Consider the following 14,929-nt stretch of genomic DNA (forward strand, 5'->3'; position numbering starts at 1 on the left):
TAGTGATAATGAGGTGATGATAGTGATAATGTGGTGATGATAGTGATAATGAGGTGATGATAGTGATAATGAGGTGATGATAGTGATAATGAGGTGATGATAGTGATAATGTGGTGATGATAGTGATAATGAGGGGATGATAGTGATAATGAGGTGATGATAGTGGTAATGACGGTGGTCAAAAGAATCACGTTGGAAGAGCAAAAATCCTCCAAACAACTCACCGGTTTCCAGGCTGACGACATCCAATCGGCGGCGCTTCTTCGCTGCTCCTGGCAGTTAGGCATTACACACCGCAACCTCTTGACTGGCGGGTTCAGCGAACAGGAGGAGTCTGGGTAGATGATGAGCTGAGCGGATCGACTGATGCCTTGACACACCACTGCTCGTCTATGGAATGAGTTCTGACAGTCGCCCTGGCACTGAGGTAGGCAAGACAGGGAATGTGTTTGAGAGGTGGATACAGGTATTATGTGTTTGTTCGTTTTATTACCGAAAATCATCATAAAAAACAATAACTCAATATAACAATAATAGAATGATAAAACGGTTGGATAGTCCATTTCAGAGCCATTAACCTAATGGCTCTCTTCATCCATGGAGTCCAATATATACATCATGATAATATAATAAGTAATAGTATAAAAAAAGAGTAAGGCATAGTGAAAATAAATTGTACTTGAACTAGACTTAACAAACACAAAAGACAAAAATCTATTCCAATATCATCTCCCATCCCTTATGTTACCGAATACGACCCCACCCTTATCACCCAACCTTCTAACAATTGATTTAATAATTTTTAAAAATATTCTACACATTATAAGATTTAGTCTGTTATTACATTGCTTATGTTTACGGCAAAAGCCAACGGTCTGAAAGGCCCTATTTCTGCCAATCCATCTTTTATCCTTGAATTACGACAAACACACACAAAAACACATAAAATATACAAAGATATTAATTTAGCTGTTAACTGCCCTACATTTATTGTGCCGTTGCCGCTCTGCGTCATTTAACCAATCAGAAATCCCAAACCAAATGCTGCGCGCATTGACTACGTAACAATCGATGATAATATTGAGGTCGCTTTCGTATAAACTTTTGACCTATCAGGAACGCGTTACTAAAATCCCACTTCAATAATCATACGTAACAATGAAATGCGCAAGTGTTGTGTTTACATTAGTAACGCATAACCTTCAAGAGTTTCATTCTTTATGAATTCTCCTTGCAATAAAGACATTTGCTCTGCTCCTGTCATTATATCTCAAAGAGATCTTCGCGTAAGCGACGATTTTTCGCCCGACTTCGAAAGAGAATGGGAAAGAATATGAGGAGACTGTGTTGTCTCTTTTCAGGTAGGAATTTTCTCCTACAGCTCCCCTATATAATAGTCATATAACCATATGAAAAATGATTCCACACTATTCAAATTTGAATAGTATCTTTTTTTACCAAAGCAGTTTTAGCAGTTACCACACTCCCAACCTTCATCGAACATGGACCGAAAATAGCGTGGCACTTTTTAAAAAACCATCATTCGATTTTCAAATATATTGTGCCACTTTTTATCATTATTTTCTATAACAACTTTTAAAATATACGATTTTTGTGTGGTATTTATCTAATTACAGCCACTAAGGATGACAACACTGCCAACCGAAGTAATGTTTTGACAGCAGAAGCCCTCAAAATGGTAAGAATTCTATTAAAACCCTATTCTTCAATATTCTTCAAAATTATTCAGACAAGATATGATAAAATCAAAAAGACAACCATATCTAGAATCGTATCTTTATTTTATTTTTCCTACCCCTTTGTTTCTTCTGGCTTTTATTAAATTTCCCTTTTGTCCAAAACGATGTCCTCTTTCCGTATATTGGTTTGTTTGCCTTTCTGTATGTACTTCTGTATCATGTATAAGTTATTTCTCCTCGATCCACAACTCTATTTAAGATCATTCCTTTTCTTCATCCAAACACAGTTCCACTCTACTACATGTAATGTCAACGATACATTCAGTGACTCGACATCATTGTGGAGTTCGGAAGAGGGCTTCCCAAGCAGCACGTATTACCCTGTCTCCGCTTCGCAAAATGACAGCGACAACAACGACTGCAGTCAGCTCCGTCCGGAAGTTTTGATAGAGATTCATAACGAAGATGATAACGATTCATTGTTATCTGACACTACTTCTAGTTTGATCAGATTCATGGACGATGATAGTTTCACAGACGTCTCTAACATTACAACCGACAATGAAGACGATGACGACACGTTGACGACAGTCACCGATTTGACAAACTACACTCATGATCTTTTTGATGACGACATCAGTGACGTCATACTTGATTTCTCCCTGACCGAAGATGAATACGGACTTATCAATGGTAAAGACCAAACAATCGAAAGTGATTTCATCATTGCAACAACTTTTCTAGATGAAATCATTGCTGAGGTCGCCTTCAAACTGGATTCTACATGTTGAACATATCACTTCTCTACAACCGCAAACACCATCTGTTTTCTTGTAAATAAAGCTGGATATTTATTAGTTATCAATCAAATTAAAAACGTAACCGTGTATTTTTTCTTCCTTTCTAGCAGTACAATACTCTGACAAACATACGATAACACACGGGAGAGTTCAAAAGACAGTGAGATAGAAATAGAGAGAGAGAGAGAGGGTACGAGAGAGAGAGAGAGAGAGAACAAAAGAGAGAGAGGGGGAGAAAGTAAGAGAGAGAAAGAGAGAAAATACAAAGCGAGGATGGGAATATTGAGGGAGGAATGGTATTATTATAGACCCTAGTATAAACAAGTTAACATACCAAATTCAAATCACACACATTTTTCCTCATAAATATCGAAGTACCTTTTGGTAATGGCGTATCTTGGTAATATCTAGGTAATATTGTATTATAATAATTTTATTCAACTAGAAGGTCAAACCTTATTTGAGGAACTTTTGTTAAAAATAAATAAATATAACGACTCCATCACATTTGTGATGAAATGGAGAATTGAAACCTGAAGCTCATTTTTATAATGTTAGGTTTGAGTAGAGTGGAAATTGATAAAGTAAACAAAATTCATAAAGTAGCCCCTTATGAATGGAAACAAAATGTTCAGCCTTTAATAAAGTCAATTCACACTGGCTTTAGTTTAGAATTTATTTTTTCAAAGAAACTGTTTACATTTGAAGATTTAACTGCAAAAATGGTATATAAGAGTCAAATTAAGAAAAATGTAGAAACAAACTCAGCAGGCGGCAATTTAATGTCACTTTATAATATTTCAAGAAAAGAAGTAGAAAAGATATATGTTCAACCAAGGATGTGTATCTAAGTAGTAAATTGCGAGAATTTCAGTTCAACCTGTTGCATAATATTTTATATACAAATCATCATTTACATAGATTCAGGTTTCATGAAAATGGGTTGTGCTCATTTTGCACATTTTTTGAAGAAACCTATCAACATGTATTCTTTGAATGAAATCAAATGAAAGAAGTATGGGGGGATGTGCAGATAGGCTTAATTTACCAATTCTGAAGAAATTATCCTGGAAAGAAATTCATATAGGCATAGATGACAATACTTTATAAACAGAGCAATTATTGAACCACATTTTGATTTTGATTAAATTTATGATTTTCCACAGTAGAGAGAAGGGAAACCCTCCAAAAGCAAAAGAGATAGAATATAGATTATTGGAAAATAGAAATGAAGAATACCCTTTCAATTCATTGAAGGAAATGGGAAGCCTTGGAAAGTTTAGATTAAATGTTTTCTGTTTTTAATTTCCTAAATATACAACTTCAAGACTCTCCTCTCTTCTCTACCCTTGCTTTATATTTTCTTTTTTCCCCCCTTTTTTTCCTTTTCTTTTCTCTTCTTCTCTTTTTCTTTTCTTTTTTGTTTGTTTGTTCGTTCTACGTTGGTGTGTGTTTTGTATACTGTTGTACTTGTTATGTGTTTAAATGTTGTGTGGGGCGGGGGGGGGGGGGGGGGGGGGGGGGGGAGGGTAGTAGGTGTTCTCCAGCTCTTTTTTTTTTTTAATTTGATTTGTTTTTTAATCATAACCCTTCTTTTTTTTCTCTCTCTGAAGGAAATTTAAGAGGAAAACAAAGTATTGTGGAAAAGAAAAGAAGTAAATTTATATTTATGAGCAAACTGGTCGAGAAAATAGTACAAACTTTATTTGCAATTTTTTTTTAAATGTGAAAATATAATTTTGTTAATGTGAATTGTATCCATCTGTAAATGTATAACTTTATTTGTAACCTTGTATGTAAATGTTAAAGTTCACTTGCAAATTTATTTAGACCTATGTGAAGATTATTTTGGTTACCATGTTACCATGTTATAAATTATGTACAATTTTCGTTATGAGAGATATGAATAAACACCTATGCAAAAAAAAATAAAAAAATGACACCCCAGCAAACACTGTAATTGCGACCCCCCCCCCCCCCCGGTCCGGAGGGAGGAAAACGTCGGAGCGGTATTTTTGTTGTTGTTGCTTTTTACTCTACAAAAGGTATTTTTCATGCATTTTACCTACTTTTTTTTCAACGGAGCACTTCGATCGAGTGGTATAATTTAGAATTGTGGACATTGATAAATGGCTTCAATGCTTTATCAATATGGGAGGTGGAAAATTAACGTAAACCAAGGAGAGATATTATCGAGGATTTAAGTACGGTAACCGAAAGTTAAGATTTCTTTAAAATGATGACTTATGGAAAGCGCTTACAAATATGCTTTAACCTATATTCAGGGGGGGGGGGGGGGGGGTATTTATCTTCAGGCTGATGAACCTTATAATTGTAATGTTGAGCATAACAACTAGATATACAATATTATAACAACAACAAGATAGTACGGTATACTAAAAAAATAATAATAACGAGACCCTAGGTAACAAAATTATGCGAGGGAGTGAAGCCACTATGTTTGAGAAAACTTTTGAATTGTAAACCCACAAAAATCTAATTTCTGGTGCGGTTTACCCTACGTAATAGGGACGCATATAATCCTGTATACCATAATGATCATGTGTTCCTTTCTCCCCTTTTCTTTCTCTCTTTTCCGTTTAGGCACCTGTCATTTTGCGGGTTTTTTCATCCATCCAAAGGCCGCCCGGGGCTCGTGCCACCTCTGCCCCTGCCTGCCGCCACTGCCTATTGGCAGTTTATAAGGGACTAAACCTACACAATTTCCTTGTGAGGTCATCGCGTGTATTTACTTCAACCTATAGCGAAAGCCCTCTCACATATTTACGCGCACTGACCTACGTAATAATGTATAGTCAGCACCAGTGCGTTTGAGTAGAAACTTCTGACCAATCAGGAACGCGTTACTAAAATCCTACTCCAATAATCATACGTAACAATGATATGCGCATTTTTTATGTTTACATTAGTAACGCAATACCTAATAGAGTTTCATTCTTTATGAATTCTCCTTGCAATAAAGACGTTGTTCTGCTCCTGTCTTTATATCACAAAGAGAAATGGCTCGCCGATCTTCGCGTAAGCGACGATTTTTCGCCCGACTTCGAAAGAGAATGGGAAAGAGTATGAGGAGAATGTGTTGTCTCTCTTCAGGTAGCAATATTTTCCTTAACCTCTCCCAATAGTCATATAAACCTTACATACACATAAACACACTGTTCACATCTGAATAGTATCTTTTATCTAAGACAGATATATTTTCTCTGTAGTTTAATACCAAACCCCAAATTGCGTCGAACATAGCGTGGTACTCTTTTAACAATCATTCAATGTTTATCTTTGTTGCGCCACTTTCTATCATTTTTTCTTATAATAATTCTGAAAGTTATGAGAATATATTTTTTTAATTTATTTCCAGCCACCGAGGATGACAGTTCTGCCAACCGAAGTAATGCTTTGACAGTAGAAGCCCTCAAAATGGTAAGAATTCAATTTGAACCACAGTCGTCGTATTCTTCGAAATTCTATTTAACCACGATATTATTAATACATTTTGTACAATCATGGTAGGAATTCAATCTTTATTTTGCTCCCACACGCCTTTCGTTCTCCTGGTTTCATTACATTTTCTTTATACATTTTTTAATTTCGATCTTCTCTCTCCGAATATACAATATTCTCTCTCCGTATTATTTTGTCTGCCTCACTGTATGCAATTTTTCAGCTATTGCAAAATAATTTCAGCTCTCATCTCAATAATTCTTTTTCTTCGTTCAAACACAGTTCCACTCTACTACATGGAATTTCAACGATACATTCAGTGACTCGACATCATTGTGGAGTTCGGAAGAGGGCTTCCCAAGCAGCACGTATTACCCAGTCTCCGCTTCTAAGCGAAACGACATCGAAAACAACGACGTAGTCGATGAAAACGACGATGGAAGAAGAATCACATCCGACTGCTGTCAGCTCCGTCACGAAGTGTCGATAGAAATTCATAACGAAGATGATAACGCTTCACTCTTATCTGACACTACTTCTAGCTTGATCAGATTCATGGATGAAATGGACAATGATAGTTTTACAGACGTCTCCAGCATTACAACTGACAATGAAGACGAAGACGACACGTTTACTACAGTCAGCGATTTGACTAATTACACTCATGATCTTTTCGATGACGACAGCAGTAACGTCATAATTGATCTCTCCCTCACCAAAGATGAATATGGACTCATCAATGGTAGAGACCAAACAATCGAAAGTGATTTCATAATTGCTACAACTTTTCTAGATGAAATCATTGCTGGGGTCGCCTTCAAAATGGATTCTAACAATTGAACTTCCTACATATATTTGTTTAAACAACGACAAATACTCAATTATATCCTTGTAAATAAATCTGGATATCCTATACTTAAATCAAAAGCACTTTTGTGTTGTTTTTGTGTATGTATGTGTGAAAACTTGTGAAATAGTAAGAGTAGAAAACCATTCAAACTCAACTAAAGTAGAAAGCATATTAAACCAATAATATAAGATTATCCTTTGAAAAACAACAGACCATAATAGTGACATACAAAAAAAGGGGAAAGAGAGGTAAAGGAAGAATGATAGTGAAAGAGGGAAAGGCTTCATATTTTAGTAATATTAACAATCATTAAAAAAATCGTTATGAAAAAAAGAAAAAAAAACAAGTGCACGTTCGCCGACATCAAACAGAAACACCTGTACATTTTAAAATATATTTGTCAGTCTGATGTCGGCCAATTTGGTTCCGACGATTTCGTGAGAAGCTGCCCTGGGCCCCGTCTTACAAAGAGTTACGATCGATCCAAATCAATCGTAAGTCCTCCAATCAATCGCAAGTTTGCAGTCTCCTATATCTTATGTACATAGTTACGATTGATATCAATCGCACATAAGTAACGATTGATATCAACTCTTTGTAAGACAGGGCCCAGGTCTTAAACTTGTGTTGTGAAGTAAGGGAGAGAGGGTGCGAGCAACACATAGATGCAAAGCGAGAGAGAGAGCGAGAGAGGGAGGGAGGGAGAGAGGGAGGGAGGGAGAGAGAGAGAGAGAGAGAGAGAGAGAGTAATTGGAAGGGAGATAGAGCGTACCAAAAGAGAAGCTTGAAAATGGGGTGTTTTTTAATTTAAAATAAACTCTATGGAACTGGAGGAAACCATTTGGAAGATAAAATGCAGTCCAAGACGAAAGGTCACACAAATTTCAAGAAAGAAATTGATTATCTTTGAATGCAGAACATACATCATGGAATACAATGTGTTTGGGGAGGGGGGGGGGGGGGGGTGCATCCTATCCTAAATTTAATACAAAAGTATCTCAAACTGTAAATAATTAGAAACTCTAGGGCCCGAATTCACAAAGCAAGGTTTGAGCTCAAACCTCTTTTTGTTTCGCCAAACCTCCTTTTGTTATTTACAAACCTGGTTTGTAAATAACAAAAGGAGGTTTGGCGGAACAAAAGAAGGTTTGAGCTCAAACCTTGCTTTGTGAATTCGGGCCTAGGAGTTCACGAGTCCTACCTGTCCCCATGTTTGAGGCACCCACTTCGAAGGGCAGGGGCTCCCGCCGCAGATCTGGATGGAGAGGGGCACCTCGATACCAGCACAGGAGCTATCCTGCACTCGACTGTTAGTGGACTCCGCAATGCAGAACACACGACGAGACTGCACTTCACATGTACCTGTGCACTGATTCGAGACAATAGACGAGAAAGATGATAGTATCATGAACGTTTCTTTGATACCTTCTTTCTTGTGTCTAGAGTTATGAACATTAATTAATTCACTAGAAGAACATAATTATTGAAAAACAAATTCAAACGTTGACGATTTAATCACTTGTTCCTTGACAATATGCAGTCCTTATCATATAAAGGCGGCAGAGGCCTTTTGTCGTCAAGGGTGGAGTTTACGGACCTGTTGTCCGTATACAATATTAAACATCTTTTATCAAATAAAATCAATTATTCTCCCCTTTAAAAACACATTACAAAAACATTGACTGTTCATTATGAATTGCTTAGTCTTACAGTAACGATGGTAGAAGAAGTAAACAATTAATTATAATTTTGAGGATGTTTGTTATGTGGAGTTATAATAGATCTAATTTGTATTGTCAAATGAAAAATATTAAAATGGTACAGATAGTTTAACTTGTTTTCTCACATGCAACTAACTTTAAAGATATACAATTTTCATATAATTTTTTAGGACAGTTGCTGTACTGTTAATTATTAAATGTCATTTTATTGCAAAATACAAATTTGTATCGAAAAAAGATGACGATTAGCATAAAGAAAGGCAGATCATGACTTACCGGGCTCCACGATGAAGTAGTCCAGACGCATGGGGTAATGATACACGATCGTTCAGACTCGGGTCGATTTGTTGCGTCACATCGGTTCCCATCGGAGCACGTCACCCGACGGGTTTCTCTACCTTGTCCGCAGGTCTCAGAACACTGACGGACACAAGCAAAACATCACAGTCAAAACTATTACCATGCCCTAGGCATGAACCTAACATTTCATTCCATGTAAACATATTTTTTTCTTCTCTATCTCAACTCAGGTATTTAATTAAAAACCCGGGTCGAAAATGGTTGATGGGCTGCTTTTGGTGATGTAACTTTTCATCTTAATTAAAAATCTATCAGGTACCCACTTACTAGACCTGGATTAAGAGAGTCTGTATAAAAATTGAATAAGACACAATGCCCACAGAGGGATTCAAAGCCAAAGTATCTCGTTTGAAAAAGAGGGACTTAGCTACGGTAGACGATAGACCACGAAATCATTTTGAATAGGGGTGTCGTGTTTTCCCACATACCATTAGCTATCATCTAAAACGATTGTAAATAGCAGTCATATAGATTCACATATCTGTACAGGAGACAAAACCTTGAACAATCCTTAAAATTCGCAAAAAAGAGGTTCTAAAGCATTTGAACAAGAAGAAGACAATGCGTTTTGACAAGGCTCTATATAATATCGATAATTTGCCGGCAATTTTTTTTCTTCATGGGGAAGAAATTCCATATCCCCTTACCCCTACTAGAAACACACTTGCGCGGAGTTAAAAGCAAAAGTACAAAATTGAAGTAAAGCAAAAGTACAAATTTAAAAAAAAAAAAAAAGAAAAAGAAGTATATTGACACTTTTCTCACCCGAGACCACTCGGAAACAATCCACTGCGGTCCGCAGTCATTCTCATCACACGGCACGGTAATGTCTGGTTTGGTGGTTTGGTTGCATCGCTCATTGGGTACCGATGAATCGAGACCCTGGCCCATCAGGAGCCAGCAATGGACCGTACGGAAGCGGTAGCTGGCATCACAGTCCCCAAGACAATTGCTCCAACTCCCGGCCTCCCATCTGCCCCACAGAATTTATACAAAAAAGGGATTTTATTTAGTTATCTATTTACTTTAGTCTGCTTTAAACAGGGTAGCCGGTTTCAATAACGAATATTCTTCCAAGGGGCAATGTCTTAACAATACAAAAATAAATACAAAAATTAAATCAAACATGAATCTATAGAAATATAAACTTTAAGAAAGAATACAAAAACAGAAATAAAACATAACTCCTAAATACAAGTTTACCAAAAAATTGATACGATAGCATGGACACGAATTTGCCATCTTTTAAACGTAAGAGTTAAAACTTAGAAATATTTATCCAATGAGTACAATTAAGCCTGTCTTGAACTATAATATATATCTGTAAAGCGCTTTGATAGGGCCTTCGGTCCTGAAAAGCGCTATATAAGAACTAGCTATTATTATTATTATTATAAAGCATATATCTTTTTAAATAAACACCGCATCAGTTCTGAAATTTTAAGTAAATACGACTCTAAATCCAAAATAAAGACCTAATACTTATTATCCTATTCAATAATTCTTAAAAGCTATAGTGCAATATTTGCATTATTTCTGCAACATGTACAAAGCTAATTCAAGACAGAAGCAATAGATGTTTACACAAAATAACCCCAGGCAAATTATACGATAAATTATTACTTGCATTTTGAGCAAACAAAAATTCAAAGGCGTAAACAGAAGGCAAAGTATACGGATCTACCGTCACATTTAGATTTAGTGTACGACTAACTGGTAATGCAAAGGATATAGTGTTTATCTCAAAATCTCATAATATCTCAATTGTTACCTGGGCTCGCATGGTTTTCCCGCGCACTCTTTAGCGATGACGTCAGGCTTGGTTTCTGTATCACATTTAGTATCGTCCACCTGTTCTTCTTCCGCATCAACGCAGTACGCATAGTCCCTAATGATACCTGAAAGAGTATAAGTATATAATTAACCAACATTACGATTCGTAAATTGGTCATCATGACGATGTCATATTGATAAGGAAAAAGTTGAAGGGGAAGTTAACCCTGAAGGTAAGTTGGTTTGAATAAAAACAGATAAAATAGAGATACATATTAGTCATTATATTTGAGCGATATCCGTAACGAAAATAGGCAAGTTATGAATTGTTTGAAGTTGTCATCAGTGAAACACAAAATGGAAACACGGTGACGTATCTTGCGAGCTTCTTTCCAATTTGCCCTGTACAGACAATTTCATGACCTTACCTTTTCTTATGACGGAATAGATTTGTTTTATACAGAGGTGGTATAAAAACATATTTGCAATGATAAAAGTAAAAGTATGATTGTACATTTTCTGAAGGGAAATAATACATTTCTTGATATTTGTTTTTAATACAGGGCAAATTGGAGGGGACCTCGCAAAGTACGTCAATGAGTTATCTATTTGTGTTTGATTGATCGCACCTTCAATAGTTATACCTTTCTCATTTTTAATCGTCTTTTTGCTCAAACTTTTACTGTCATGTTTCTCTCAATATTCTGCTTCTATCAAAATCAACTTAACATCAGTCTGGACTTCCCCTTTAAGTACTGGTGAAGGTAAAAATAATTTGTCAGCTTTCTCATTTCTTGCGTTTCTAGAAAGAAAAGTATTTTAGCAACGTCACGTGAAAAGGACTGCTTTTGATATGAATTGTGTCATGACAATTCATATTTTTTTTTTTTTTTGGGAGGGGGGGGGGGGGAGGTGGGGGGGGGGGGGGGGACGATTTTCGAAGGCCAAACAAAAAATAGTGCTCACTACCACCCCCCCCCCCCCCCCCCCCCCCCCCTCCACTGAGCAATTATCGGCCGGCGCGATTTTCAAATTTTCGGGAGCAAAAAAAAAAAAAAAAAAAAAAAAAAATAGTGCTCCTTACCCCCCCCCCCCCCTCTGCTTATTCACCGGCTGGCTGTTTCGCCGCTAAATATTCTATCACGAATTGGGCCCCCTCCCCTGCCCTGCCGCCGGCTGGATCCCTCCGTGCCTTATATTCATTATGTTATAAAAGCAGCTGATCATGGTGTTCCAATTCACAAGTGGTAAATAAATAAACATCTTTGCAGACACGACCCTGAAGTAATCATATCACTGTCAAAGATGGACGGTGTACGGGCTGAAATAGGAAGCACATTTGGAAAGGGGAATAAAATGAAAAAACTAGATGGAATTTTGACTGCGCGCAGTCGAAAATGATGCCTCCGCCATAAAGCAATTTAAACAAGTTTGGAGTTTAAATCTCCAGTGGTTCTTGAGATATCATGATAACAATCTCAATGTATGGAATTTCATAAGTTGACCTCTGTGACCCTTGACCTTTGACCTACGTGCTCCAAAATCTAATCAGATTGTCTTCCTATGGTGATACACACTATCATTAAGTTTGAAGTTTAAATCTCCAGTGGTTCTTGAGATATTATGATAACAATCTCAATGTATGGAATTTCATAAGTTGACCTCTGTGACCCTTGACCTTTGACCTACGTGCTCCAAAATCTAATCAGATCGTCTTCCTATGGTGATACACACTATCATTAAGTTTGAAGTTTAAATCTCCAGTGGTTCTTGAGATATCATGATAACAATCTCAATGTATGGAATTTATAAGTTGACCTCTGTGACCCTTGACCTTTGACATACGTGCTCCAAAATCTAATCAGATCGTCTTCCTATGGTGATACATACTATCCTTAAGTTTGAAGTTTAAATCTCAAATGGTTCTTGAGATATCGCGCTAACAAACTCAATACAAGGAATTTCATAAGTTGACCTCTGTGACCTGTGACCTTTGACCTACGTACTCCAAAATCTAATCAGATCGTCTTCCTATGGTGATAAATACTATTCCCGAGTCTTAAGTTTAAATCTTAAATGGTTCTTGAGATATTGTGATAACGGTCAAACGGGACGGACGTACGGACGTACGGACGGACAACCCGAAAACATGATGCCTCCGGCACCACCTTCGGTGGCGGAGGCATAACAAAATTTTACCTCTCCCACAAGTTGCGCTACATGGCATCTTCGCTGTAATCCTCCAGAAGTATTTCGGCGGTGGTTCGGTGGTGACAGCTATCGTGGTCATTTGGTCAGTGGTGGTGGTCCTTGGATTCGAAGTCATAGTTTCAGAAGTGAGGTATGTGGCCATCTCAAAGGTTGTCTGGACCTCCGTTTTCCCCGCAGAAGTGGTAGCAATGGTCGTAGATGGCGTTGATGAAGTCGTAGGTGACACAGTTGTTGTGCTGCGCCGTCCCGTCGTCGACGACGCTCGCGTTGAATATCGCAATCCGTTTTCGACGTCGGACGACGAGAAATCGTCGTCGTAATCAGATTCCGACATGTCGAGATCTTCGGGGACTTGAGATTCGAAACCGAGCTTGTTGTCGCCTTGGTGCTGCTTGATGATGGGTTGGTCGTCGATCACGTCAATGATCACTTCGTCGACATCCCTAGGTTCTTCCGTCTGGAGCTCGACGGTAACCATGTCTCTCGTGATCACCTCAGGGGAAGGATGTGAAGGGGAATCCTCCGTCCTATACGGTGGACCGTAAATAAGTCCGTCTGCTTTGCAAGAAGTACCCAAATCGGATCAAGATATGGTATAAATACTTAAAAGCACATGTAATTCAAGTGACATCACAATATTTTACCTCCGTTTTTCAAATTTGTATGATTTCTTTTTAATAAACAGTCGTTTATTATTAAACCATAACGATCTTCCTTTTTAGAGAAATAATGAGCCTTCTTTTAGAATGCATTCTATCCCGTGTATCCTAATGTTCGGGTTATGTCCATTTGTATGCTTTCTGAGTACATAGTCACAAAACGTTACACTATTAAAGGAGAAGGAATCACAGATACCGCCGTTTCAAACCTCCCCGTTTTTTGATAACCATGGATTCACCTCTTTTAAAAGTTCGTCACAAAATAAGAAATAAACCTCTATGGGTCCTGTCATAAGAACAATTTAGATTGATTGAAATAGATTGTAAATCCTCCAATTATTCGAAAAAATACAATCTACCTTTCTTATTACAGAGTTGCGCTTAATTGATTTAAACTCGAGTTGAATTAATCGCAACTCTTAATAAGACACAGTCCATACAAAAATGCTAAGGATAGTCCAAAAACTTACCTCCCTCTTGCCTGACTCCGTCATTCGTGGACCAAGCTTTGCCAGACTGAACGCCGTCTCTCTCCAGGACAATACGGCCTCTATCAGCCCCCTCCAGAGACGCTATCTCTGGCCATCCTTCTGGCCACTCTGGATTTGTTCCCTCCTGTCCCTCGCCCCAAGGACTAACCACCGGACGCGCCGCGTAACTCTGGCGAAGTGGATCTCGGAAGTCAATGGACCGCGTAGTGTTGAGCGTATGCGTATCATCACGCATTTGCGTAGTATTATGCGTATGTGTTGTATTATGCATTGGTGTATTGTATGTAGGAAGTACGCTGCTAGCGTAATGCGTACTTTCAGTACTATTTGCGTTTTCGTTCACCCTATCTCCTACTGATTGTTGTATAGGAGGCCTTTGAGTTCTTGTGTTCGTTCCACTGGGGATGTCGTCCTCCCGAAAATCACTCGATATATTCCTACTAATTAGGTCTATTCTGGTCCTACTCGAACTATTGAAGTGACTAACTTCTGAGTTTTCTTCGATAGGAGTTGGCGAACTTGCAGAGCTCTCCTCCGATAACATTGGATCCCCTTGAATAATTTCACTCATATTTACAGGATAAATAGGTGGGTTTATATTTTCTGTTTCTAAAAGCGACTCTACTGCTTCATAGTGCTTTGGTATACTCGTCGTTGAATTTAATAAATGCTGTTGAGGCTCCGAAGAATTTTCTGTGGTGGGTATTGGCGTTGATGTCTCAATGGGGATGACATATTGATATTGTAAGGTATTTGATGAACCGTCTTTAAGGATTAAGATCTAGTAAACAAACAAACAAACACATACACAAATGAAAATGAATAAACATTATTTAAAGTGAAACATGCAGTGGTAAATGAATTATTCAGTAGGCCTACTACGAGCATACTCGTCAAAACGA

At 37.7% G+C, this 14,929-nt stretch overlaps 1 protein-coding gene across 1 annotated transcript in view; it reads right to left on the minus strand.

Moving 5' to 3' along the window:
- LOC100891182 (ADAMTS-like protein 2) overlaps window positions 1-14,929 on the minus strand; it is a 47,054-nt gene that overhangs the window by 7,841 nt on the left and 24,284 nt on the right. Inside the window, exons 9-15 of the mRNA XM_003723899.3 lie at window positions 14,007-14,808; window positions 12,866-13,432; window positions 10,665-10,791; window positions 9,659-9,866; window positions 8,810-8,953; window positions 8,014-8,181; window positions 225-422 (exon numbers count right to left, since the gene is read on the minus strand). Of these exons, the coding sequence (XP_003723947.2) occupies window positions 225-422; window positions 8,014-8,181; window positions 8,810-8,953; window positions 9,659-9,866; window positions 10,665-10,791; window positions 12,866-13,432; window positions 14,007-14,808 (2,214 nt within the window). The remainder of the gene's footprint in view (window positions 1-224; window positions 423-8,013; window positions 8,182-8,809; window positions 8,954-9,658; window positions 9,867-10,664; window positions 10,792-12,865; window positions 13,433-14,006; window positions 14,809-14,929) is intronic.

The sequence above is a fragment of the Strongylocentrotus purpuratus genome, unplaced genomic scaffold (genome assembly GCF_000002235.5).
Source record: "Strongylocentrotus purpuratus isolate Spur 01 unplaced genomic scaffold, Spur_5.0 spur5_scaffold_4, whole genome shotgun sequence".
NCBI classification, from domain to species: Eukaryota; Metazoa; Echinodermata; class Echinoidea; order Camarodonta; family Strongylocentrotidae; genus Strongylocentrotus; species Strongylocentrotus purpuratus.